This window comes from Myotis myotis, unplaced genomic scaffold (assembly GCF_014108235.1).
Source record: "Myotis myotis isolate mMyoMyo1 unplaced genomic scaffold, mMyoMyo1.p scaffold_m19_p_2, whole genome shotgun sequence".
NCBI lineage: Eukaryota > Metazoa > Chordata > Mammalia > Chiroptera > Vespertilionidae > Myotis > Myotis myotis.
In genome coordinates, this window is record NW_023416324.1 from 195516391 (window position 1) to 195542034 (window position 25644).

The following is a 25644-nucleotide window of genomic DNA, read 5'->3' on the forward strand; positions in this document are numbered from 1 at the left end:
AAAACCTTCCTCCCTACCCATCTGGAAAGAAGCAGTAGAGGCCTCTGACTTCAGGCCTGCCCTGACTACAACCGCCATAGGTACAATCACTATCACTGGGACCATTCACAGCCACTGGAACCGGAGGTTGTGTGTGTGTGTGTGTGTGTGTGTGTGTGTGTGTGTGTGTGTGAGAGAGAGAGAGAGAGAGAGAGAGAGAGAGAGAGAGAGAGAGAGAGGCGGGGGGGGGAGGGGGGATATTACATTCTCCTACAAGCTTTTCAACAGGAGCTCTGGTCTCAGTAGGGGAACCTGTGCCTTGGTAGAGGAAGCCAGGAGACTAGTGGTCCTGACCCACCTTCTTCCATCTAATATCCTGCTGGTGCTTTCCATTGGCCAAACCCAACAAAACAACCCCCCATAAAAGCTATTATGTACAAAGAAAAAAACTAGTAAATGTATGAGAAATTATTTCTTTAAGAACTCACATATTTTGAGAATTAAACATGTATATAATGCTCAATATCTGATATATGCATATTGAGGTGTACTTGTGCTTTACAAATTTTTAAGTTTTAATAATCCCAGCTATAGAAATTTCTGAAATACATTTCTTGGAACCAGAGAAATGGTAGAAAATAGCCCCCCCCCCCCCGCCGCAAATTTCTCATCTGAAGAGGGTTTATTGGATCTTTTAACACTAACCTTGGTAATCAGCATGCTTTGTAAAATAGCATCCAATGAATTACACTATCTTGACTTCAATTGTAACAGGAAATGAAACCACTTCTGGATAGGTGACGTCGGAGTCTCCCATCTATTTGTGGGCAGCCAGTATCATACATGTGTCAGAAAGGGAAACATGTTCATGATTAGCCTTTATTCCCATTCGACTCATGTATGTTTCAGTCATACATGACTTTGGATAATACATTTTTCATTATGTATTAAAAAAAAAACAGAGGAAGCCTATAAAAATTATATTAAAAAATGCATAATTCAAATTTTCCCAGCAATAGCTTACTAGGCAAGAAACAATGTCCTGGTTACCTAAGGGGTGATCCGCTGCCCTTCCCAGCTTGCACCATGAACTTCTGTCACTGGCTGGACTAACAAGGGGATTCCGACCACTGAGGGCCCCAAACTATAAACCTTCTCTCAAGACAGGATCCCTCTCATCCAGCCACAGAAGCTGCAGAATCCAACCCTGCCAACCAACCTTCCCAGTGTTCACCAGAGACATGGCCCAGGAATGGGTGGAACATAACTGAACAAAACAACAACTGTCTCCAGCTTGTTTGTCTTAGGTTTCCTTTAAAAAAGCAATGCCATTTAAAAAATATACTTTCTCACCCTCACCTAAGTACTCTGCCAGGTTCACTTTGGCCCTTAGGGGAAAACAGTTATATGTTTGCAAAAACCAGAATGTTTCTGTAAGTTTGAAGCCCTTTCCTCAACTTCTAGGAAAAATGCTAAGAGAGCCAAGTAAATAAATACACACAAGAAAAAGCAACAGAGTCATCAAGCCGTCTTGATGAGTAGACTTCTAGGGATTATTAACCCTTGTGTGTATAAGAAAGGAATTAATACTAACCCCATGTGATATGATTGATAGTGATTGTTAAATTAAAATAACTCTAGGTGGGCTCATATTAGAAGGCAGGTTAGGGAAGATAAAGGCAGACTCACTTCCGTAATCATTCAGCACCTTAGTGAGCATCGGCAAGCTACTAGTGTTTCTGCCGCTTTTCTATAGCTCATACTCTACTTAGGGCACTGTGTTTGCCCTTACAGGGGTTCCAAAATTATTCCCCAAATAGCCCCTGCCTTAAAGGAGGTCATTGGAGTGACCCATGGGGTGTTATGTAAACGATATTTGGAACTACTAATATCATTCATGGAAAACCTCTTTTATACAACATATTGAAATTCAAAAAGAAGTTCCCTGCTTTGTAAGATGAGAGAATCACACTGATTTCCATAAAATTAGCAAATGATGATTTCCCCCCCTCCACTTGAAATGCTCTTATTCTATCAGCTTCAGTACAAACAGATCAGCACACGTAAATTTTCTGGAAAATACCTGGCATGAATTGTGTATAAAAGCCATGCTTTTGAAGAGCTAGGTAGGAATATGGTAGATGACCATAAAAACTGCTTTGTATTCTCTGAATCCTTCAAAGTATTTCTAATACAAAGTTGACATAAACATCAATGTTTCTAAACTTCTGGCAGAATAAGCTATAGAAACAATTTCAAAAACCTTTGTTCATAGATGTTACTCAATAAAACATTTATTAAATGACTAATAAGAATTTATCAGCCTGGCCGGTGTGGCTCAGTGTTTGAGCATTGACCTATGAACCAGGACGTTACTGTTTGATTCCCGCTCAGGGCACATGCTGGGGTTGTGGGCTCAATCTCCAGTGTGGGGCGTGCAGGAGGCAACTAATCAATGGTTCTCTTTCATCATTGATGTTTCTATCTCTCTCCTTCTCCCTTCCTCTCTGAAATCAATAAAAATATATTTTTAAGAAAAAATGCATCAGGGACAGTTTTCAGTTCTGAATTAAAAGCAGTTAGAGAGCAATGCTGTTCTGAAGGGGATATATGACTAGTATCTAATGCAATCATTTTTATTCCTTTAGGAGAAAAATCAGCACTGAAATTGAATTCCCTGAGAAGCTAGAAGGAACCAAGCTCACCGCAGCTGAAAATGAAGACCAAAAAAAGCTCCATGTTAAAATACAGGCTTTTGAAGACAAAGTAAATGCTGAGATCAATACCCCTGGATCTACCAGAAGATATAGTTTGGGCCAAGTTTCCAAGGAAGAAAGAAAAGACATTAGATTTAACAGGTATAAATTTTGCTTGGCTGTTTTTTTTTCAAATATGTAATTCATGTTGGCTATTGGTTTTATTATCACACTGTTATGGGCTGTTTTTTAAGTATCTTTTACTTATAGTCACCCAAAGTTCCATCCTTTCATGAATGAAACTTCCTTCACAATACTTTAATTATCCAAAGAAGCTCATTTTTGGGGAAAAAAATGAGAATACACATGACTTATTTTTTAAAACATTTTTTAAATTCTATAGATATGGAGAATGACTTTCAAAAGCTTCTCAATTTCTGATGAAAAAGCTGAAGCAGAAGTAGAATAAAACAATATAAATATATAAGCCCATCATGTTCTAGCCAGTTTTGCCACAAAATTGATTTTTAAATCTATTGGCAGGTGATCTACATCTTTAAAGGATTGGCTTATTACATAACTTGGTGGTCTATGTTTTATCAAATCTGTTAATAGCACTGATTTTCCGTTTCACACTCTAGAGGAAATAACTTTTGTCCCAGCGTTGTTATTCTTTCTTTTCCTTGTCAGTGAATGGTCACTCTTTACTGTCTCGGCCTTCCCTTTGTTTGTATTGTAGGTCAAAGAGTCTGGCTTTGCACACTGTGCTAACAAAGGGCATGAGTTCAGATGATGGGGAAGTTGTTGAGAGAGGAGATATACCAGCCAGCATCTCCCTTTCAGAAATAGACTCACTTAGCCAAGGAAATAAGTCACCCTTTAAGGCTGACACTGATGGATCACAGCTGGGAAATTCTTCAGTTTCACACCCAAGCATTATACATATAGAATCAGAGAATCTGCCAGAAACAGTAAAAAAAAACTATCAGGAAGAAACTCCAGAGATGACTGTAAGTCCTGTAGAATACCAAGATAAGCTCTACTTGCACTTAAAGAAGAACCTCAGTAAAGTGAAAGCATACGCTGTGGAAATCGGAAAGAAGATTCCAGTCCCTGACCAGTGTACCATTGAAGGTAAGATCTCCAAACTCCCCAACATTGAAAAATTTAAGACATCATTGGGGGAAAAAAAGGGCTCAAAATGATAGAAATTGCATTTTCTGGTTCTTTTGAAAAATAGATCATTTTAAAGCACCACTACATTATTTTAATTACTTTTCCCCCCAATAAGGTCAATCATCTTTCTAATTCTCATTTGAATTCAACTTCATCTGATTTGTTTGAAACTCAGGATATATTGTTTCTGGTTCCTTGTCCCTAGCAATCAAGAAAAACCTAGAAAGGGGTCTGTGGCCCCCCCAAACAGGCTCTATGGTAGGGGTCCAGCCAGAGGCATTTTTCTATCCACGTAATTGTGCTCCAATTATACGCAGCACTGGGCTCCAATCGATTTTTCTTCCATTCATTCAACAAGCATTTATGAAGCAGCTACTATGTGCTAGGTGCTGTGCTAAAGATTGAGCTTTGTGTGAGATTCACCTATGACCCAAAGAGACACAACTCCTCGCCTCTTGGAGATTAGAGTAGAGAAGGAAAAGAGCACAGCCATGGTCAGGAGGTGGTGTAGGTCCAGAACCAGTGAGAGTGTGAGCTCATCAGAAAACAGAGGCCAAGGTGAGAAAAGGATGTCAGGGGTCGAGGCTTCTCTGGGGTGCACGTTTTAAGGAGGTGCCCCAAAAAATCAGTAAAATTTGAAGTAACAATAGCATCAGCAGCAATGTCTTGACAGCCATGTTGGAGATGAGGTAAGTAGTAATGTGGATCACATCTTTATTTATAGCTTTTGATATTTTGTTCATTGTTATTGTATTCATTTAGATTTTTAAAAATATTGTTTATCTTGAGTACCCAATTTTCTGGTGCCTCCTCACATGTCATGCCTTAGTCCTCTCTGGGAAAGATGATGGATTTGAGACATGGGTATTAAAAATGGTAGAGTTGCCCAGCTGGTGTGGCTCAGTGGTTGAGATCTGATGTATTAACTAAGAGGTCATGGTTTGATTCCCATTCAGGGCACATCCCTGGGTTGCGGGCTTGATCCACAGTGTGGGGCATGCAGGAGGCAACCTATCAATGATTCTCTCTCATCATTGATATTTCTGTCTCTCTCTCCCTCTCCCTTCCTCTCTGAAATCAATAAAAAATATATTTTTTAAAAATGACAGAGTGCCAAGGCAGGCTCACCCTCTGGTCTGGTTTGGATGGCTCCAAGGCACTACCAGGGCGATTAGATCTTTCCCACAGCCATGCTTAGGCAGCAGGCATGTTCTTCCCTTGAGATTCAGATAGTTCAGATGGAAGTCTTAGCCCTCTCCTTGGACATGACATCTTTTCACAGGCTACAGTCCTCACTGAAAAAGCCAGGCAGCCCATCTTCCAGAAAGAAGTACAGCTGAAGGATAGTGACTCCAATTCATAGTCACTCACCTACTGACCATCCTCCCCTTCCAGGTTTAGGAACTAGAAGGGGTTTTCCTACTCTACTTTCTATCCCGTCTCTCATTCCAAATCAGAGGGAAGAAGATATTCCCACACTAACGAACGCAAGGGGCTTAGTGGGTTTTAGGGCTTGGGAATAATGGATATTATTGTTTAACATGTCTGTCTAGAATCTGACATTTTCAAAGGTGTTTACATTCGTTTACTGATTAACCTTCTTAAAACTTTTTTTAAATGTTGAAAATAAAAGTGATATTGCTCATATTCAATATAACTTTTGGATAATAAAGTATACCAGGGCTTGGGAATAACTAAAATCAATCAAACTCAACTAATACAAACTCTTTACAATTTCTCATTTCACTAGTAATCTATGCATTTATGCACAAGTTGAAGAATTTGATATAAGAGAGGTTAAATGAATTTCCCAGTTTGTCAGAGGAAGTCTGTAGCAAGTAGAAAGTTAGCCACATTTCCATCTACAAGAATAGTTTCTGTTTTGGGGGTTTCTTGCTTTAAGTTTAGCTTAAAGCATTCAAGGTATGCTACATGGTGAAGTCCTGCAGAGTTACTTCAAGCATCTAGTTCTCAAAAACATGTGGTATTTCTTATTACCTTAAATTATTTGGGGTGTTTGAGAGTTAACTAGGTGACTGGGTGGTTTTTTGTTTTTTTCTCCAAAATGTTGAATGAATCCATCATCTTTACTAAAATAAATAAATAAATAAATAAATTATTTTCTTTTGATGTTTCCTATCAGGAATGACCTAAAACTGAGTATGTATATTTTTAAGCTGACACTTAGGAATTCACTCATACTTTTATAATTTCCTGGATGTTCTTGGTAAATTCCTTGTGCATATATATGTGTGAGGGATGGAAGATTTATATGACTCACTATAAATAAGTTCACCAAGAAAGGCCTCATGCTGACTGCAGGGGACACGCTGTTATTATTTCAGAGATTGTGTAAACCATTCAGCAAAATGCCAACAGTCATCTGTGTGACACAGTTTTGCTTGGTCTCATGAGTTCACTCAGCTCAACAATACAGTGCTTCTTTCATAAAGATTCATAGAAGGAAGACTTAGGCTTAGAGATTGTTATGCTTAATGTGTTGTTGGTATATGATGTCTTTCTTGCAACTTATGCAAAGTAATCAAGTTACAAAGGGAAGAAGCATAAAAATCACTTCCACAATATTAAACAGACAAATAACCAGAAGGAAACAAGATCAACAACAAAGGGTTGAAATGATTTTAGTTTGGTGTTACAAAGTCCATACTACGAATATGACAAAACAACCCTTTAAACAAATTGCTTTTTGGTATTGGTTAGAATCATATGCCACAACTGATATTTGACTTCCTATATTTTTACCTATGAACCATCACTTGCATACAGTTCAACTTAACACCTTAGTAATAAATGGGGTTGAAGAAACAGGTACCTGACTAGGTACAGTGCAGCAGAATTCAGTATATGGTGAATCAAGGTCACAAATAACTCTCCTAGCCTCAGTCAGCTACCTTATTATTGATCACAGTGCAAACAGGCAGTCTACACTAATAAAAGAGAAAATGCAAATTGACCATACCTTTGCAACACCCACCAGCCAATCAGGAGTGAGTTTGCAAATTAACACAACAAAGATGGCGGGTTAATTTGAATACGCAGGCGCCGAGCAGGGATGCTTGCGTCCCGCACCGCCCCAGCCACTCCGGGCCTCTGGGCAGCGTGGGAAAGCAGAAAGGCGGCTCCAGCCAGAGTGAAGGCCCATTCTTGCATGAATCTTCAGGCAGTGGGCCTCTAGTAGAGTATAAAGAGATCAGCACAAATCTACCAGCATGTCTGGAAAAGCTGTCAAACCCCAAGTCTTATTGAGTTTGGGCCAGCAGTGTCATTTTGGTTATGAAAGAGCCTGTTGTCCCCAAGTCAGTAATTCTCCCCTGGACCTTTGAGGCTTTAGCATGGATGCAGGTTTGCCAACTACTGCAAGTTATGTATTCATATACAGACTGGTGGTCTTATATCACTGCCTAATTATATTTACATACAAGACCAAAGCAATTCAGTTCATCTACTAAAGGGCATGTTAAAAAGCTGAACCACTGGTATTCATTTATGTGAACAAAAATGATTAGAAGTTAAAAAAAAAAATCATGATATTGAAATAAATCCTTGAAAATCTGGCTCATCACTGGATTTCCATAAAGGATGATTTAAAAGCTTACAAGAACCCATCAATGCTGCTTTAGTTAGCCTTGAAGTATTTCTCGATTGGGTGAAAATAAATCCCATCTGTAGAGCATATCAGCAAGCTGACTTGCAGAAAGCTAATTTTAAAGCTAGTAATGTTGTCCTTTCTCTAATAGACCCACATGAGTTGATTTTTCTTGACTTGAACAGATATAAGGATATCTAAAGGTGAAATAAAGTTCAGTGTAACTATCAAGCACCAGAAGCTGTTTTCAACATTAATTACAAATAGAGCTCCCTTATTGAAATTTTGCTTGTTGTCAAGTCCACTCTCATGTTGGGATGACAGAGGGGCAAAGCCAAGACCAGTCCCGATCTATTCCTGCTCAGTTGGTCCAATCTGGGGGGTGATAATGGTAACACTCATCCACTTGCTGGTTCTGGGGAAGGTTTCTTTCTTTTTAAAAATAGTTTGGTTTACTCATGGGACTGAGATCATTTATCCATGGGGAGAATTGTAAGATTTAGAGAAAGAAAAAAATACCTAAAGTTTTTACTCACAATTGGAGAGGAAAAAAACAGCAAATAGTATAGATGTTACAAATTTTCTGAAGCCTTATTTAATTGAAGTGATCCCTTGGGCCCACGTGTTGAGAAAACCTTTTCTAGAGAATTTTTCTTGGTACTTTGAAATTTATCTTGGATTACCTTACCTTATCCATCAGTTCCCATTTCTCCGAAGTGTGGATTTTAGTCAAAAGCAGACAGATAAAATGGTGGCTGGGTTCTCCTCTTTACTTTCTCCTGCTACACATATCCTGGATCCAGTCATCTGCAATGGCCTATAAGAAACATCCAAATAATAAGGAAAACCTACAAGTCCTTTTGAAAAGATCCCCTCCCAATTACTCTATTGTGTTAACACCAGATCATCACATCACCAGGGAGGATGTTACAGTCGTAAACCCATGAAACATGTTGCAGAGTCCCATCAGAGGACATCAAATAACTTCACTTCTCATTAATTATGTGTTCAAAGACGCCTCCTTCTTAACAAATGAAAAAGTTGGATTTTCTTTGAACATTAAAATAAAGAAAGAAAAATACCCTAACCATGCTAATGGACAAAAAGTTATGTTGTTTATCTTCATCTTGGTTTACATGATATTTATCTACAGGAAAGATGTACACTTATCCAACCAGGAAGCAGCTTAAAGTAAAATTGGAAAACACATGTACATTCTTGGGCCATTTTTGTGTGAAAATTCAGGAGAGATTATCTGCCTATCAATGAAATGAGCCACCTAAACCCTTTGAAATGGACAGTGTCTCTAATATAGTGTCCACCTTGAATATGTCCCTAGTAAGTGTACAGGAACCTTGCTAATAAATAAATAGGAGTACAAGTATATGCATTCGTGGAGCAACACTGTGCAGGAGTGCCTTTCAGTACATCTTACCCTAAAGGTGGCCACATTAGAAGATGAAAGAGAAGGAGAAAAGGAGGAGGTATTTTTTAGGAGCAGAAGTAGTTTGCTGTGGCATATTTCATAATCTTAAATATTTTCTTCTAATTGTATTATGTTTTTTAAATATAAGGCATTGTACTCTTACATCTGCCAGACAGTACTGTTATCTTGTTTTAGGGAAGCTCCTCTTCAGAGATTATAATCAGTCACCCATTATTGTTGTTTGGAGACGGTCTTTGCTCCCGAGTATACAGTGCTGTGTAGAAAGGTCTCAAGCACTGAGGGTCCCAGCAGAAGAGGCCATTCAGAAACAGTTTGCCACAAACCAAATCTCAAGAAAGTGACTGTTATTTTTCCATTTACTTCCTTTATGAAACTGGCATGATATGCCCTTTAGGGAAACAAAATGGTCCCTAGATATTAACAAATCTCATTTAATAAATGAGCAAATCCATATTTCTGAGCACTGTTGGTGATGAAAAGTTGGTAGCTGGGGAACTAAGAAGAGATTAAACAGCTAGGTAAAGGGTTTCGGTATGACAGGGGAAAGGAAATAAGGATAATTTGCTCTTGTTTGTTCCACAACAACCATCAAACTTCAGATGACGAAGGATTTTTAAATGTTTTTTCCAAAAACATAGGCAATGGCATAGTTGGCAATCGGGGATCCGGGAATTTGATCATTGGCAGCATTAATTTGTGTTGTAGTCCATTTTCAGAGAGGGATGATCACAAACTGCAGATGCATCTGAAGCAGACAGAGCCTTGTGCCCTGTGTTGGCAGGTGCACTTGGATGGGGTGAGAAAGAGCTGAGTGAAGGACACCGAATCCCTGGGTTTCCTCTGTCCACATTGCTGCCCTGGGCACCTTAGAGACCAGTGAGAAATTATAAATGTATCTTTTTCTTTTCTTACAAAAGGATTCAGTGGACTTTTAGGAATAAGCTGTTTTACAGAAAATAATCACTTTTCAGATGAAATGTTCACATCAATTATTCAACAGTCATTAAAATATTACACCACCATTAAAATGAGCCACAGATGTGGGAAATAAAATACCACTGCGGAAACACTGGACATGATTCTGCTTCTCACATCAAACTTCCTATTTTCTAACTCCTAAGTAGCTTTTTCAGATTGGCTTCTTTCACTAGTAGTATGCATGTAAGGTTCCTTCAGGGCTTGACAGTTCATTTCATTTTAGAGCTGAGTAATATTGCATTGTATGGATGTAACCCCCCTCACTCCCCCGTAGTATTACACAGAATAGTTTTACTCCCATTAAAATTCTCATTGCTCTGTTTATTCATCCTATTTATCATTCATTCATTCGTTCGTTCGTTCGTTCATTCATTCTACAACTATTTCTGAGGGCCTACTACCTGCCAGCATCAATCTAGGAACTTAGGAAACATTGGTGAACAAAACAAACAAATATCCTTGCCTTCATGGAGACTGTTTCAGTGGGAAAATACACACAATAAGTAATAGATGATAAACAAGTAAACTGTATAGGGTGTTAATAAGTATTAAATGCTATGATAAAAGTAAAAATAGAGCTGGCTAAGAAGAACCAAGGAGAAGGAGGGGAAGAGTTCTAAAGAAAACATCAAACTATTACATCAATTTTCTCTGAAGAATCAGATTGGGGATGGGGGTTGAGGAGAAAGAGAAAGGAAAAGAGAGAAACGTGCATAATTTAAAGTTTTGGAGAGAGATGCTGGTAACTTTGACCCAGGTGAAAACTCCAGACTCCCCAGCATCCTGTCTAACCAGAGGCTATAGGATTGGGTTTCAGTCCCAACACTGTTGTTGGGCAGTTTCAATTCCTCAAACAGGTTCTTCATATCCTCGTGCCACCACTTCCTCACCCTTATCCCAAGAGTATTACAGGGTCGTGGGTCTTCAACCTATGCTCCTCAAAGAGACCTCAGGCTTCCCTCTTTCCTTCTTTCCCTGCCCTGCCAACACAGCAGCTATGAGTTAGCGGAGTTTACACATTGACCTTCCTGATAGATATCTAAACCAAGAATTCTACAGCTTAAAGAAACTTGAAAAACACTCAGCTGGATCATTTTTATGTCCTTTTTTTCTAAAAGGTCCTTTATGCTCTAAATTAATTATTTCTAAGTGCCTTATGTCAAAGTTGGCAAAATGTAAAACTTTGGTTATTTGGCCAAGTCCTTCATCAGACTCAACTTTATTGCTAATATTATATCTTCACAATAAAATTTTAAAATAATATTTTTATTTCACGTTAATTTCCTGTTCTTTCCCCAGACATCTGTACTCAACAGTTTACTACAATTTCTTGGGAGAAAGTAGGCCGGATTGTGTAATACTTTTGAGGTGTCTATCTGCCCAAATTTATGAATAGCTATCAAACAGCAAATGACCAATTATGATTAGCAAATGAATGCATTGTGCATGTCCTGGCTGGTCTATTTCTAGTCAAATTGTTTGGGTTACCTTACTTAATGAAAATCGATCTTATTTCAAATTGTGTATAAGAGCCTATAAAAATATATAATAAAATTTAAAAAAAGATGATTCACTGAATGTGAGGGGGAAACAAACATAGAGAAATAAAATATATCTGGTAGGTGAGTTATTTTTCAGAAATTTATATCTGAAAATTTATACATTTACTTCTGGTCACCCTAGTGGCCATAGTAAGGAGGGAAACAAAAATCAGTTAAAAATCCACAATGTCCATAAATAAAAGCATGACAATTTCCCAGGAGAAAAAAGAAAGCTGTTTACTTATTTGATTGATGACTACTGTGCTCACTGAAGCTGGTTCATCAGAAGAGGTGTTTATATTATGCAACAAACATGTAACCACTAAATATAACAATAGAGCACTTGTTCTCAGCTAGAGGCAATTTTGTCCCCAGGCTGGGAACTTTTGGTAAATGTCCAGATATATTTGTGTTTATCATTACTGAGGGAGGAGAGACAGGGGCTACTGGCAGCCAGTGGATGCTGCAAAACTGCCTACAACAAATAGAAAAGCCCCCAAGACAAAGAATTATCCAAACCAAAATATCAGTAGTGGTTGAGAAACCCTGAAAGACTGCCTTGCTTCTCAAAATGTGGCCCATGGACCAGCAACATTGAGATCCCCTGGTTACCCATTAGAAATTCAGATTCTAAGGCCTATCCTAGACCTACTGAACCAGCATCTACAGTTTAACAAGATGCCTCCGGTGATTCCTATGTGCATTAATGTTTGAGAAGCATTATTACTATGGAAATAATAATATTTCCCAGGAGTAAAGAATTTTCTTCCTTACAAGGACTTTGTGATTTAATTAACTCTTTGTTTAATCGTCACCTCTCCATTGAAGAGAAGAGTGTTCTTCTCACAGACACTCAAAGATAGCAGGATCAGTCATCTGGACTGCTCAAGGTCCTCATTGCCCTTTGGTTCATCTCACAGGATAAGGGTTTTAAAAAAGGATAAATTGACCTGGAAGACAGAAAACTGTATTCCTTGGTATCTGTTTGAATTTTTAGTAATGTGAACTTCTGACTTTTTATGTGCATAGTATTTAGTTTCTCAAGGAAGAGAGTTTTAACAACTAGCTTTAAAATACCTACAGGTATCAAATACGTTTCAATCATGCTTAGCCATGTTGTGTAAATGAATTCAAAACATACAGATTACATTTCCCTTAAAATATGCAGAGAAATTAAATTAAGCAAAAAAAGAAAGAAGATGAAGAAGAAAAGAAAAAGAAACACATAAGCTTTCCTAAATTCAAAACATTGAATGGTAGTTTGAGACAATTATCTATATGTGATTTCACCTATCATTGATATTTAAAGATTAATCCATTGTTCCTCATTCCTTCTAAAAGGAACTGAATTTATTGTATTTTGGACCATCTTTTCTTTACTGAATCTACATGATTTTTTTTCTAAGCTCTTTTAAAAAGAACCTTACAAATATTTAAGTAACAGCTATCCTTTTCAGTAAATGGAGACAATTAAGACTATTCCTACATCTTTATCATGTCTTTCTACTGAATTTTTATTTTATTTCATACCAGCTCAAATACAGTTACACCCTAAGGGTTTTTGTTCATTGGCTTTTAACAAAGCCTTTGAACTCTTATAAACAATTGAATCTACAGTAAAATAATCAAGACCAACATAGACATCCTTTGTATTCTTACAATATTGATATAGTATCATCTTGTTGTAATTCCAATGTCAAATATACATTAAACACTTATGATATTTGTTAATGTTTCCAGAAATTTTGTTATGTTACATTTTGCATTCCCTGAATCATTGTATATTTTTAACTTATGTGCAACAGCAAGAAGAATATTCTGTCTACCTAAAGTAATTCAGTAACTATATAAAATTAAAGGGTTTATTTGGAAATTTAAAAGTACTAAAATATGAGGAAACGTCCAAAGAAAAGATTAAACAATAGTATATTGCCATCCTTGATTCGTTAGTTATCTGTGAATACTTTTAATGTAAATTATATTGCCCTGATGGGGAAGGAACGAATATAAATTCAAGTTAGAACCTAGTTTTTCAAACACTTGGGGTTTAAGAAATCCCCAAATGCTTTTCATCAAGCATTGCTATTGCTAACTTGAACTTGTCTGCATTTTAAGGAAATGTAATTAAGTGTTTCAAATTCACTTTCACTTTATCCATCAAGATATGGTTTGGTGAAATCTTCTGATCCCTATTCGGTGTGTTACTGATAATAGAAATCTCATCAAGAAATGGCCTTTATGATATTAAGACAAGACCTGCATCAGATTGCTGTAACGATGACCCTGCTGACTTTTGAAGGAAAAAAAATCCTTTTTCAGGTTTTGGTCACACTCCTTTCCTTATAGCTCAGATACCTTTAAAAATGAAACAAAACCTAACTTGACATGGAATCAGGAATCAGCTGGTTGTGGGCAAGGTGTGTGCAGGGAGATGTAGCTAGACCGCTCTACTCATTCATGTTAGGTAAGGTTGGGTGTGGAACTACCCATTACAAAGTAATGATGGGGGTTAGGGACCATAGACAGTCTGAAAATTCTCATTCTCTTTTTTTAAAATATATTTTTATTGATTACAGAGAGGAAGGGAGAGAGATAGAAACATTAATGATGAGAGAGAATCATTGATCGGCTGCCTCCTGCACACCCACTACTGGGGATCAAGCCCTCAACCCAGGCATGTGCCCTGACAAGGAATAGAACCATGACCTCCTACTTCATAGGTTGATGTTCCATCACTGAGCCACACCAGCTGGGCTCCCCTTCTCTTTTCTAATCCAAAGTTACACCTTCTTGAGCAGGAGCTGCAAATAAATTTCTATCAGCAGGGCATCCCTTTAGATTCTCACCCTTTCTCCATTTCCTTCAGACAGAAGAGGCTGAAGTTCTCCAGGCAGATGAGGGTCTGGAGACACAAGAACTCAAAGGGAGAGTGTGGGGTGTGGTGTCCCCAGTGAATGGACCAGTATCATAAGAGCAATCATAGCTGGGAGCTGCCTTTGTACCTGCTCACCCAGTACAGGGTCCAGTGTTTGACGTCAGCCCAGGAGTAAGAGCAAGGTAGACAAACAGTTTTCAAATTTAACATGTGAAGAGTTATCAGATTTTCCTCTATGAGTAACATTTATCTCACTGCTATATTGGTTACAAGATATTGAATCTGTATCACTACCTTTCTTTAAAAGGATATTCTTAGGCCATAACTTAGTAAAATATATTTCTTTCCCATGGCATTCACTATGTCACCAAGAATAAATGTAGTAATTCCAAAAATTTTAACATTTTTCAAACATGTTTGAAATATAGAAAAATATTTATATCAAGTCTTGCAATATTATTATTATTATCAGCTTGCATTCCAAACCAGAGGCTGGCAAACTTTTTAAATAAAAGGCCAGATAGTAAAGTTTTAAGACAGAGATAGGCCATGCAGTCTGTTACAACCACTTAGCTCTGTCATTGTAGTGTAAAAGCATCCATAAATACATAAATGGATGAACATGACTGTGTTTCAATAAAACTTTACACAAACAAGCAGTGAGTCAAACTTGGCTGAGAGCCATAGTTTATGAAGTCCTGTTCTAGACAATCGGTTTATATTGATTGCCACATTCACCCAGAGTTTCATGTTACAGATGGTATTTAAGAACTTCTGACACCCCTCCTAACACACAAACACACACACACACACACACACACACACACACACACACACACACGACTTTCAGTAAACATGGCTGGTTGAACACATGTTTACCTGTACTACCACTAAAATTTCACTTAAATGATATAAAAAAATTAAAAGGCATAAGCTTAGGAGAATGGAGGAGAAGATAGCAGACAAAAGATGTCTACAAAATGTTTGGCAGAGTAAAGAGGTGCAGACTTGGTAGTAAATAGTGTCTATAATAGCACTTGTGGTCTAAGCGAGGCGCCTCATGAGAAGAATTTTGTATAGTTCTACTGATACCTAGTGATCTGGTGTTGGAAGGGTGCAAATTGCTTCTCAAGGAAGCTGTATCCTAACCTGATGCAATCACTGGTTGAGCTTATCGTAAAACTCCAGTGAGTGGTTGGGGGTGGGGGTGGGGGGGCGGGGGGGGGGGCTGACTCCAACTGTAAATGTTTGGTATTCAATGAGCCTGTGGAATGAGAAGAATCATGCCAAAAAGAACTAGCAGTGTAACATCAGTGCTTTTCTGCTATCAACCTATCCTGAAACTCTTTCCCTCCAGCCTTCTTTCTAAGAGCCAAGGGAACATTTGCTCATATTTGCAGTGTCACTCTTAGTACCCACTGATGAGATGCCATCATGCAAGGAAGGAAGGGGCCCAGAGTAGGAAGACAAGAAATGGAAGAAAGAAGGCTTTGGGGATGCTGATTTGCATGTCTGGGTCTCTGTCCACAGAAGAAAGTGGCAGACAGAAGGAGGCTGGTCGCTATGGTGCCTGGTGGGCTATTCGGGTGTCTCACTCCACGGCCCTGTGAGAGCCCCGCAGACAAAGGCCGTGTGTTAGGAAGTGGGTGCTCTGTTGTGACAGATGCCCACTTCAAGGGCCACTGGGCTCATATAGAACAGGCTTCACCTACTCTGAGCCAATAACTCCCTTCGCCTTTATTTGAAAAAATTGATGAGAAAAAAAATATGCAAAGTTGCCTGAGTTTTCTAAGACAGACATGTTGTGTGCTTTATTCTCTCTTTTGTCCCAAAGCAGACACTAGTTATATTCAGGTCCCATTTGCTCTGCTCAGAGTGAAAACAATTCGACTACTTGGATTTTTACCACCCCCATCACATTCTTGTCTTCCCTCTGATTTGACTTCCTTTCCTCATAATAAATCTTCCTATCTTTGATGTTCTGTCTCCTGTCCTCAGTTCATTGTATTTGCATTTCTTTAGCCCGTGAGCATTCCTTTCAGTCTGTAGTTTGCTCTACTCCCTTTGAGAATGTCAAGGAACAAACACCCCTTCATATCTCATGCTCACAGAGTTTCAACAGCAGCTTCTCAGGGAGCATTTCATTGCGCATAGAGCATTGCGATATCGAGGAAGGTGATTAGGGGAGGAGGCCAGTTACTGATTTTCAGTGTTGACAGAAGGTAAAATTAAAATCAAATCAAATGCAGCAGCTCTTCCTCCCTTCATGGGTCAGGAAAGGTATAAAATACAAGGAACCGTAGCCTCTCCTGGTTGTGGGGCATTATCCCTGCCACCATTTCCCACACGATGCTGTCTGCTCATGGTGGCATCTGGTCTCCAGCCTACTGGATTCTACATTAATGTGGATTCCTAAGGCACCTGTGTGCCCAGAACCATCTGTAAGGACATCTGCTGACAACCTGCTCTTGTTACCCTTGGATTTATGCTAAGTGGTAGTTGTATTTGGAGAAGGGCCTACTCAACAAGATGTGAGTGGGACCTGCAGGAAGAGCTTTGGTCATCTCACTAGAGCAATATATTTGGGAGGAGTTATAATCTTAAAAAGGAAATAAAATTAACCTTTACCACCTTTTGTTACACTCTTTGTTAGCATTTTATTCTCAGAGCACAGTAAGGTGCATCATTTCCTATAAATTCACTGGGTCTGATGTGAGTTGCTTCGTGTGAATGTGATCTCTTGAAGCTGGGGGACCTTGTGTAAGCCATCTTTCTATGGATGCTTGGGAAGTAGACCACCCCTGTGGCCAGAAATAATCTTCAAAGTTCTCTTCTAAGAGTTACCAATGGATCTTAGAGGTCATCCAGGCCAACTTGGCTATGAAGTCATCTATCAAGGTTTATACAAATTTAAAAATAAAGAAAAATAAAAACAAGCTACCAGGCCTAGAGAGGTCTTTGAGGACTGTTTATACCAGCACCATTGTCCGGGTTCTTTCTCACCCTAAGGCCCAGACCTGGACTACTTTATCCTCACTCCTCACCTCTCTCCCTCCTGCCTGTCCTTGAGGTCTCAGCACAAAAGTTGCTTCTTCAGAGCAGCCCTCTCTGACCCCATCCCAGTTTAAATTAGCTGTTCCCATATTGTTCGGAGAAGGGCATTTTTCCTGTGCTTTTTTTCTTCATAGCCCTTAGCATGAAACATTTTGTGTTTTGCTGTATTATTCTTTGTTTTTTCTCTCCCCTACTAGACAAAATAGGTAGCTCATATTTTATTTACTACTACATAGCTAATGTCTACACTGCAGGAACTCAGTAAATGCATGTTGAATGAATGACCTTTTGAAAATTCCTAAGTTCATGTCTATACTATATTAAACCTCTTTTAATAATTATTTTTTCTAATGCTTAGAAAAGCCAAATCTTTAAAAGGAGCTCAGTCATCCCAAACTAACCTTCATATGTCTGGATATTTTGGCATTTTATTTTTTTCAGTTTCTATTTCTATTACCTTCTTCCCAGCTAACCTTTTCCCTTTAAAAACAAACACACAAGAAATAGGGAATTATGTGTAAATTATTGAACAAAGAAATACATGTATTATAAATAACATAAATAGGCTACCATTTGGTCTCTGCTATTGGTTTGTCTGTGTTAGTGCTGTATTGAGGGCTGTAAACTAACAGTGACTGTCTTTTGTGTTTGCATGTGGCTTATGCCTCTAGTTTCAGGTTCCAGTAATTTCTCCATGGACTTGCTCTTTCCAAACAGGTCAACTTATTATTTTTCAGAATAGCTTACTTTATTGAGATTCTTTATGGTGCTTAATAAATATTTATTGAATAAAATAATAACTAAATTAATTATTTTATTTAATCCTGATTATTTTATTTAATAACTAGCAGTGTAGTTATTATTGTCCTAATTTTATGGATGAGAAAAATTTAGAAAGTCAAAAAGCCTGTCCCAGGTAATATACCCAATAGAAGGCAGAGTCAGGACTCCACCTTGGATTCATGGCCTTGTCACTGGCTGGCTGTCCCACACTGCCATTGTAGATGTGCCATTTTCCTCCCCACACCCATGCTTTTGGCCATGCTGTTGCTCCTCTATGAGCACTCTGCTCCATTTATCTAGACCTGCCATTCATCAAGTCTAGATCCAGTCTTACCCGTTCTGTCCTCAGTGATTCCAGTTACTACTAATTTTGCACTTTATGGAGTAAAGCATTTAGCACAGGATATCATTACTAACACTTCTGTCATCAGAGCAAAACCAAAACCACAACCAAATCAAAGTAGTTGTAGAGCTACCACTGCGCCCCTGCCCCCCTCCGCCAAAGCACCTTCCTCTTCCTCCAGCTAAATTGCACAAGGGTTTTGAAGAACTTACAATGGCACTTGCCTGTGTGTGTATGTGGGGGGGGGGGGGGGGGGGGGGGGGGCGGGGTTCTGGTAAAACAGATGCCAAACTGATCCCCCAGCTGGGTGGAGGAGGGAACATTCTCCACTCACACCTAGAGGCACTGGGAAGACATCATTTCCCGTAATGACTGGGACAAAGAAGCAGTTCAGGTTCTTCTCTAAGCTCCTGTCCCCCCCAAAGTGAGGGGGTGCAGGGAGGAGCATTTTAGCATAACCGAAAATAAACAATAAACAGATATATAAGGCGCTTACTTGTACAGTGTGTGAAATACTATAATGAATAAAAAAATTGCACTTTACCTTGGATTACATTTTTTAGATTCATATATTCCTAATATCTCTTTTTAAATTATAAGGCTCTCAATACTAAGAATGATGATTATGTTAGACATTTTCCTGGTGCAGGGTAACAAATAAAATCAACTTTCTTCAAGCTTATCGGGTATCCATATTATTACAGCAACTGCACCAATGAAAAGTAATCTGTAACATCTTTCGGAATGTATGTTGTAAGTGTACAATTCTCATGAAAATACCTTCCTTGGAGGCTTTCAGTCATACTTGTAGGCTGTAGTATTGAGTTTCTCTTAAGACTAGAATTGTGTGTTAAAATTAGCTTCCAGATTCATGGTATATTCTCAGATCTGCTTGCACAAAAGTAGTTGCTTTCAATTCAGTGAAACCTTATTTAGCGGTAGTGAATGAAACAAGATGTTCCCTAGTTTTTTGACATCAGACTCATGATTATGGGATTAGCTTAGAACAGATTCCTAGTGAACATTCTAGGAAAGTCAGGCTTGATTGGAGTTGCTAAAGGCCACTTCTTGCAAAAGCTGCAAAGAGTTTGAGATAGTTGATGTACATTGTGCGGAAGTCCCATGCATTTTAGACCAACCTTTCTGACCTAATCAGGACTCTTGGTAAATACATATCGCTCTCCAAACAGTGTTCTCTTGAGGCTGCTGGCTGGTGGATAGGCCAGAAGGTCTTAGTTCAGAACCGACAACTGGAGAGAGCAATGAGCTAGATGATTCACATATAGATAATCTTAGACCTGTTCTTCTTTCTTCAGAAGAAATGTACACAGACCCATTTTAGTAGAATTTAATAATAAAATTTCCTAAAATTTTCTGTGCCCTCAATCTGGTTGCTGTTATACATTTTGCAGAATTGTAAAGTAATTGGTAGCACATGGACCGGTACCTGCAGGGGATCACGGCTTGCCTGCCTTGTTTGCCTCTGCACAACTTTTGATAAATCTCTGTTTGGCAGAGCCAAATGTTTATTTATAACACATGGGCTTCCACTGACTCAGTGCGACCACAAAGTACTCTGTATCATTGCCAGAAATCAACTACATTAGCATCATGCAAAATATATATGTATATTTACATATACATGCATGCATATGTATGTATTTGATTTAAAATTCATATAAATTCCAAAATTACTCTTGCATCTGAAAATTGTTCTAGCTTCTATAAAAATATCCCAGATATTTTTCTGATCACATTGATGTTGACTATTTTGTATTCGTACTGTTTGCACATGTAACCTGTATTTGGTAACCATCAGAAGTGCATGGTAAGAAAAAGTTGACTTCTTCCAAATGAACTTACCCTGGAGTATTTGTGATTGGATAAGTGCTCATGTTCCTCTTTCTAGAACTGAATTGATTAATCATTGCTGTTAGAGGGTGAATTCCTTCAACTGGTAACCTAAAATTCTCTGAAAAGTAATAGAAGTATCAATATAGTCATATAAAAATAAGTTCAATTTTAAATTAGTTTCATATTTTACTATATTTTACTATTTTTATTTGAGGGGGAAGATTGGCTAAATTCCTGGAAATATTAGAAATGACACTGGAACTAACACAAAAATATGAGCAATGTTATGATAATAACCCTTTTCTATAATTACCACAAGTCAGTCACCCAATCAGAAATTATCCTGATTGGAACACTATTTGAAAGGGTTGCTACTCATCTGTCTGTTCAATCAGAGCACCAGGAAAGTGACTACAGATGTGATTATTCAGGTATATCTCTTTCACAATTAATATGATGGTTTTATTTTAAAATTTGACAATAACCCTTTTATCATAATGACAAGGAAATAATTGTCTGTAAACATTTTTCAACAAGTTAAACATAGAATTACCTATAACTCAGTAATCCCAGTCCTAGGTATATATTCATAAGAATTGAAAACAAGTGTTCAAATAATAACATATACATAAATATGCATAGCAGCTCTGTTCACAATCACCTAAAGGTGGAAACAACCCAAATGTCCATCCATGAATGAGTAAATACACAAGATGGAGCATATCCAACAATGGAATATTATGCAGTCATCAAACGGAATGAAGGACATGCTACAACATGAATGAAACTTGAGAACATGATGCTAAATAAAAGAAGCCAGATACAAAAGGCCACATATTACATGACTCCATTTATATTAAATATCCAGATTAGGCAAATCCATAGAAACAAAATATAGGTTTTTGATTGTCAGGGGCTGGGGAGAAGGGGGTGTAACTGCTTAATGGGTTTGGGGTTTCCATTTGGAGTCATGAAAAAATTCTGGAACTAAATAGAGGTGATGGTTGTACAATATTATAATTGTACTTAATGTCACTGACTTGTACACTTAAAATGGCTAAAATAGTAAATTTTGTGTTGTGTAGTTTACAATAAAAACTCTATGAGAGTACATATGTGACAAATTCCATCCTTAATAAGCAGCAGATATTCCATAAATAAAGCATAATTATAGTGTGGTTATGGTTAACCTCTCTGTGCTATAGTAGCAGCAAGCACTATATACTAGGCATCATTTTAAATACTTTACTCTAATTAAAGTAGTATTATTCCTCAAATTAAAATGCAGAAACCGAAATATATTAAACAAAATTTGCCCCAGATTACATAATTAGCACATAGATGATAGGCCTGAGCTTTGCTTCCCAGTTGTCTAGCAGCAGAATCTGTACTGTTAGCTGCTATGCTGTAGGTTGAGCTGATCTTGTGATGATAAAGCTGATGTGGTTATGGCCACATGTCCTCAGGTTCTCGGAAAAATGTTGAGGAAGTTTCAGTTCTTAAAGAACAGGCTATTTTTATTCAAACCTGTATTGTAAAATCATATTTCTATTGCCTTTATTATTTACTTACCTAATTACCATTGAACATACACATGCCATAAAGAACCACAGGAAGTCCAGTTCCCTTGCAGTACAAATTTACCATGCTCTGTAAGGATGTTGGCTGTGGTCAGGGGTATCGTGTGGCCACCTGTAGTCTCCTGTTATTGGGACAAAAGCTGCATGCACTTTCTGAAATCTCTCTCTCCCTCCCTTCATCCCTGGGGTTAGACTTAGTTTGCTGAATGAGGTTTGGTTGAGTCATAAAGTAGGGTCTTGATCATGAAGCATGCAGGAGGCTGAGAGAAGTAAAGATTATCATAAGAACAGAGAATGAGGCTAAGAAATCATGGGTGATTAAAAAAAAACAACTAGAATAGAATTTCAGCCTTCTCCAGGCATCGCCATACAATCCCAAATCACACTTTTAAGGGGTGTGGCTCCCTTGCATGGATAAGCAGAGCCTCTGCATTGGCTACTCGAGAAGGGCACCATTTATACTGTGGCCAGTGGGAATGACAGCCCCTGGACCATTGCAGTGGAAAGGCTGTATGGCTGTAAACAGTGGCCCTGCAGATAAGGCCTAAAGTCATATCTAAAAGGGTGATGTTTATAAGGCAACCAGAGCTCTTGGACAGATGAAGTTTGGGGCAGCAAATGAATGTCAAAGTCATTCTGTTCATGTGTCTCTATCTCTGTTCATCCCAACCTAGACTATTTCCAGCCCAGTAACATTAGTGGTGACAGTGCTCCTGGTTAACCACTAGGTCTGCCTCCCTTGGTCTGAAAGTAGCTCAGTCAAAGCCTGAACAACAGGAGACTGTTGCTCTTGCTAGGTGGGTCAGGGCCGGTATAGTCAAAAGGGTGGGTTCTGTGATATTTGTACCTGGAGCACGTGGCCACTTCAGGTTCCTTGTAAGCACTTATGGAAACCTAGCACTTTTAGAAACCAGAACTTAAGCTACTTCTTGCATTTGTGCATCCAAATCCTGGGAAAGACTCCTTATCTATCTCACCCACTCTGTTGCTGCCACTTCTTTCAACCCAAGAGACCAGCCCAAGACTCAATAATAATGAAATGTTTCCGTATAGAATAATATTCATACAGAATAATCCCAGATACGGTGTGGTGGCTCAGATGATTGTGAATTCATGAATGTGGAAGGCCCGCTCCTGGGGACATCAGTCCAATGGTTTTCTGCTAAGAGATTTCCTTTGAGCCAGATGCTCTCACAATATATAGATAGGTTTTAAATCTCTCAACCATTTTCAAACAGGCTCTGGGTCATCAATGCCTCCCACCTTGACTTTCTGATTCTCAGATTCCCCTTTCCAAGAGAGGGATTTTGGTGAAACATAAATATTGACAATAGAGGCCTTGCCAATGTAGAAATACTCCATTTAATTTTAAAATGACGCCATTATGATCTAAATACATGGGGAAAATTAAAGTGTGAGCTTTGTCATGCTTTCAAGTATGTTTGAATCTCAAGATTTTAAAGAAAGAATCGCTTTCTGAACTGGTTCCATTCAATCCTGTCTTATAAGAGAGAGCCTACCACTCAAAGTTCCTTCCAGCTCTGGGACGTTATGATTTTTAACTGGCACCTGGCATCAAATTTTCCACACAAGGCAAACATTTGAGATGCCAGAGATTCTGGGGGCAGTAGGCCAGTCCTGCAGCCTCTGTTGAATGAATGTTGATTGTATTCTCACCCCAAAGTTCATGCTACTGCATGGACCATTGAGACAATTGAGCAGGGATCATTAAACTCTATAAATTCTCACATTACTTCTTCAAAAGATCTTTCTGTTTCCCTCTATGGGACAAAATATACAACTAGCTCTTTAAAATTTACAACTAGAAGGTTGAGGTTCTGGAAGCTGAATAATATCGCTACTCTATTTTATGATATAACTTTGTCTCTAGGCAGAAATATGAAAATGAAGAGAGCAATAATTAACCAGAAAGAGTAAAAAAGTTTACTCTCTTTAACGTCAATTATGATGACAAATGTCATCATCCCTGGGTCATAGGTTACCTAATAATGAAACAAGGTACATCAGAATACACCTCGAAAGGAGCAACGGATAAAACTAAGGCTTTCAAATATATATTGGCCTCTGTCATGTGCAACATTAATTTATAGAAAACTAATTTTGTAATTACGACATTTACAAAATGTAGCCTTTCTAGTTTCCAAAGCTAACTTGACAGAGGCAATCTATTTCCTTGATTTATTTCCCTGATTGCTATGCTTCCAGCTCAGGTGGTTCCCACTGGGGAACAGTAATACTCCAAGCTGGGATTTTATGGGTCAATCACATGGGCTTCCCTCCAGACAGGGTTGAGCATGAGTGGGAATGTAGCACATAACTCATCCAATTATACAGTACTATGAAGATGAAAACCACAATCAAAACCAAAACTATCAACAAATCTCTAAATACTGTGTAAATGAAAGTGATACACAATTTATAATAGGATTTGCATCACTAAAAACACCTGGATATAAATTTGACTTCGACTGTTATTAATCGCTGTTTAACCCTAGTATAATAAATTACTTATCATCTGTGAGCCTCAGCCTCTTCCTCTAAACTAGAAGGTTCTATATCATATGATTGCTGTGAGCACTAAGTGGCAATACATGCCTAAAGCGCTTAGACTTGTGCCCAACATATATACACCAATCAGTTACGGTAACTAATTTTTCCTTATTCAACTGCAAGAAAGTTGTCCTCTTACATATAATGCTTTGAATACAGCAAAATAGCAAACCTTTCCTTAAAGCTTCCTGGTAGTTTTCTTGCCACATTTCTGTGCTTCTGAGTCTCAAAGTAACATTAGCATCAAAAATCTCACTTGCTCCTGACTGGAGTACAAGAACTTTGAAGGATTTGGAGAGACCAAGTGGATATCTTCAAGCATAGTTTTTAGATCTTTCTTGCTACATCTTCTGCCATGTCCCCAGAGAAATGTATTTCCATTGTACAGATTTAAGTTTTTTAAAAAAATAAACAATTAGGCGAAAACTTCAGGACACCAAGAGACCTAGAAATTCAAAGGTTTATTAATCAGCCCCTTTTCTCTACTGAAAGCATCACTGTGACTGAGGGTTCACTTCTTTTTCCATATACAATAGCAGCAGTTGTCATAGTGATCGTGGTAATGACAACAAACATTACTAAGCACTCACTCTGTGCCCAGCGCACTTGAGAAGCTCACGTTTTACGCTCCCATTAACCAGAGGGACCAATTCCAGTTCCTCTTGGTTCCCCTGGAATTTACACAGTTTTAGCACCGGAAGTCTCGCTGCTGTTATTATTCTCAATTAAGTCTCAGAGTTTGTGTAACTTGCCCGAGGACATAAAGCGAGCAAGTAGGAGAGCCTAGCTCCAGAGTCTGTGCTCTTAACCACCACCTTGGAGCAAACTGGACCCTGGATGAGGTGTCAGAGCCATTGGCCCTGGAGTGGCTTCTGGGGGGGGGGGGGGTGCCTCTCCAGCCCCTGTGCCAGGGCAGCACCCAGGATTCTCCACCACCTGAAGGTTAATGGGCGAGTCATTTTCAACAGCAACATAAAAGCTCAAGCTGCTGCAATTGCTGAACAGTTTTAACATAAGACATATACAATCAATCATACATGCACCAAGAGACACCACACTCCACTGAGTGTGATTAGCTGTCAGCCCTTGTGCGCAAAATGTCTGATACCCTTTACCAGCTAACTTTTAAGATTCTGACTTTTTATTAGGACAAGATTTCT

General features: G+C 38.5%; 1 protein-coding gene across 6 annotated transcripts in view; it reads left to right on the plus strand.

The window, feature by feature from the left end:
- VEPH1 (ventricular zone expressed PH domain containing 1) overlaps positions 1-25644 on the plus strand; it is a 200290-nt gene that overhangs the window by 106250 nt on the left and 68396 nt on the right. For all 6 annotated transcript variants that reach the window (XM_036350438.1, XM_036350440.1, XM_036350439.1 and 3 more), the window contains 2 exons: positions 2628-2837; positions 3415-3809. In XM_036350438.1, the coding sequence (XP_036206331.1) occupies positions 2628-2837; positions 3415-3809 (605 nt within the window). The remainder of the gene's footprint in view (positions 1-2627; positions 2838-3414; positions 3810-25644) is intronic.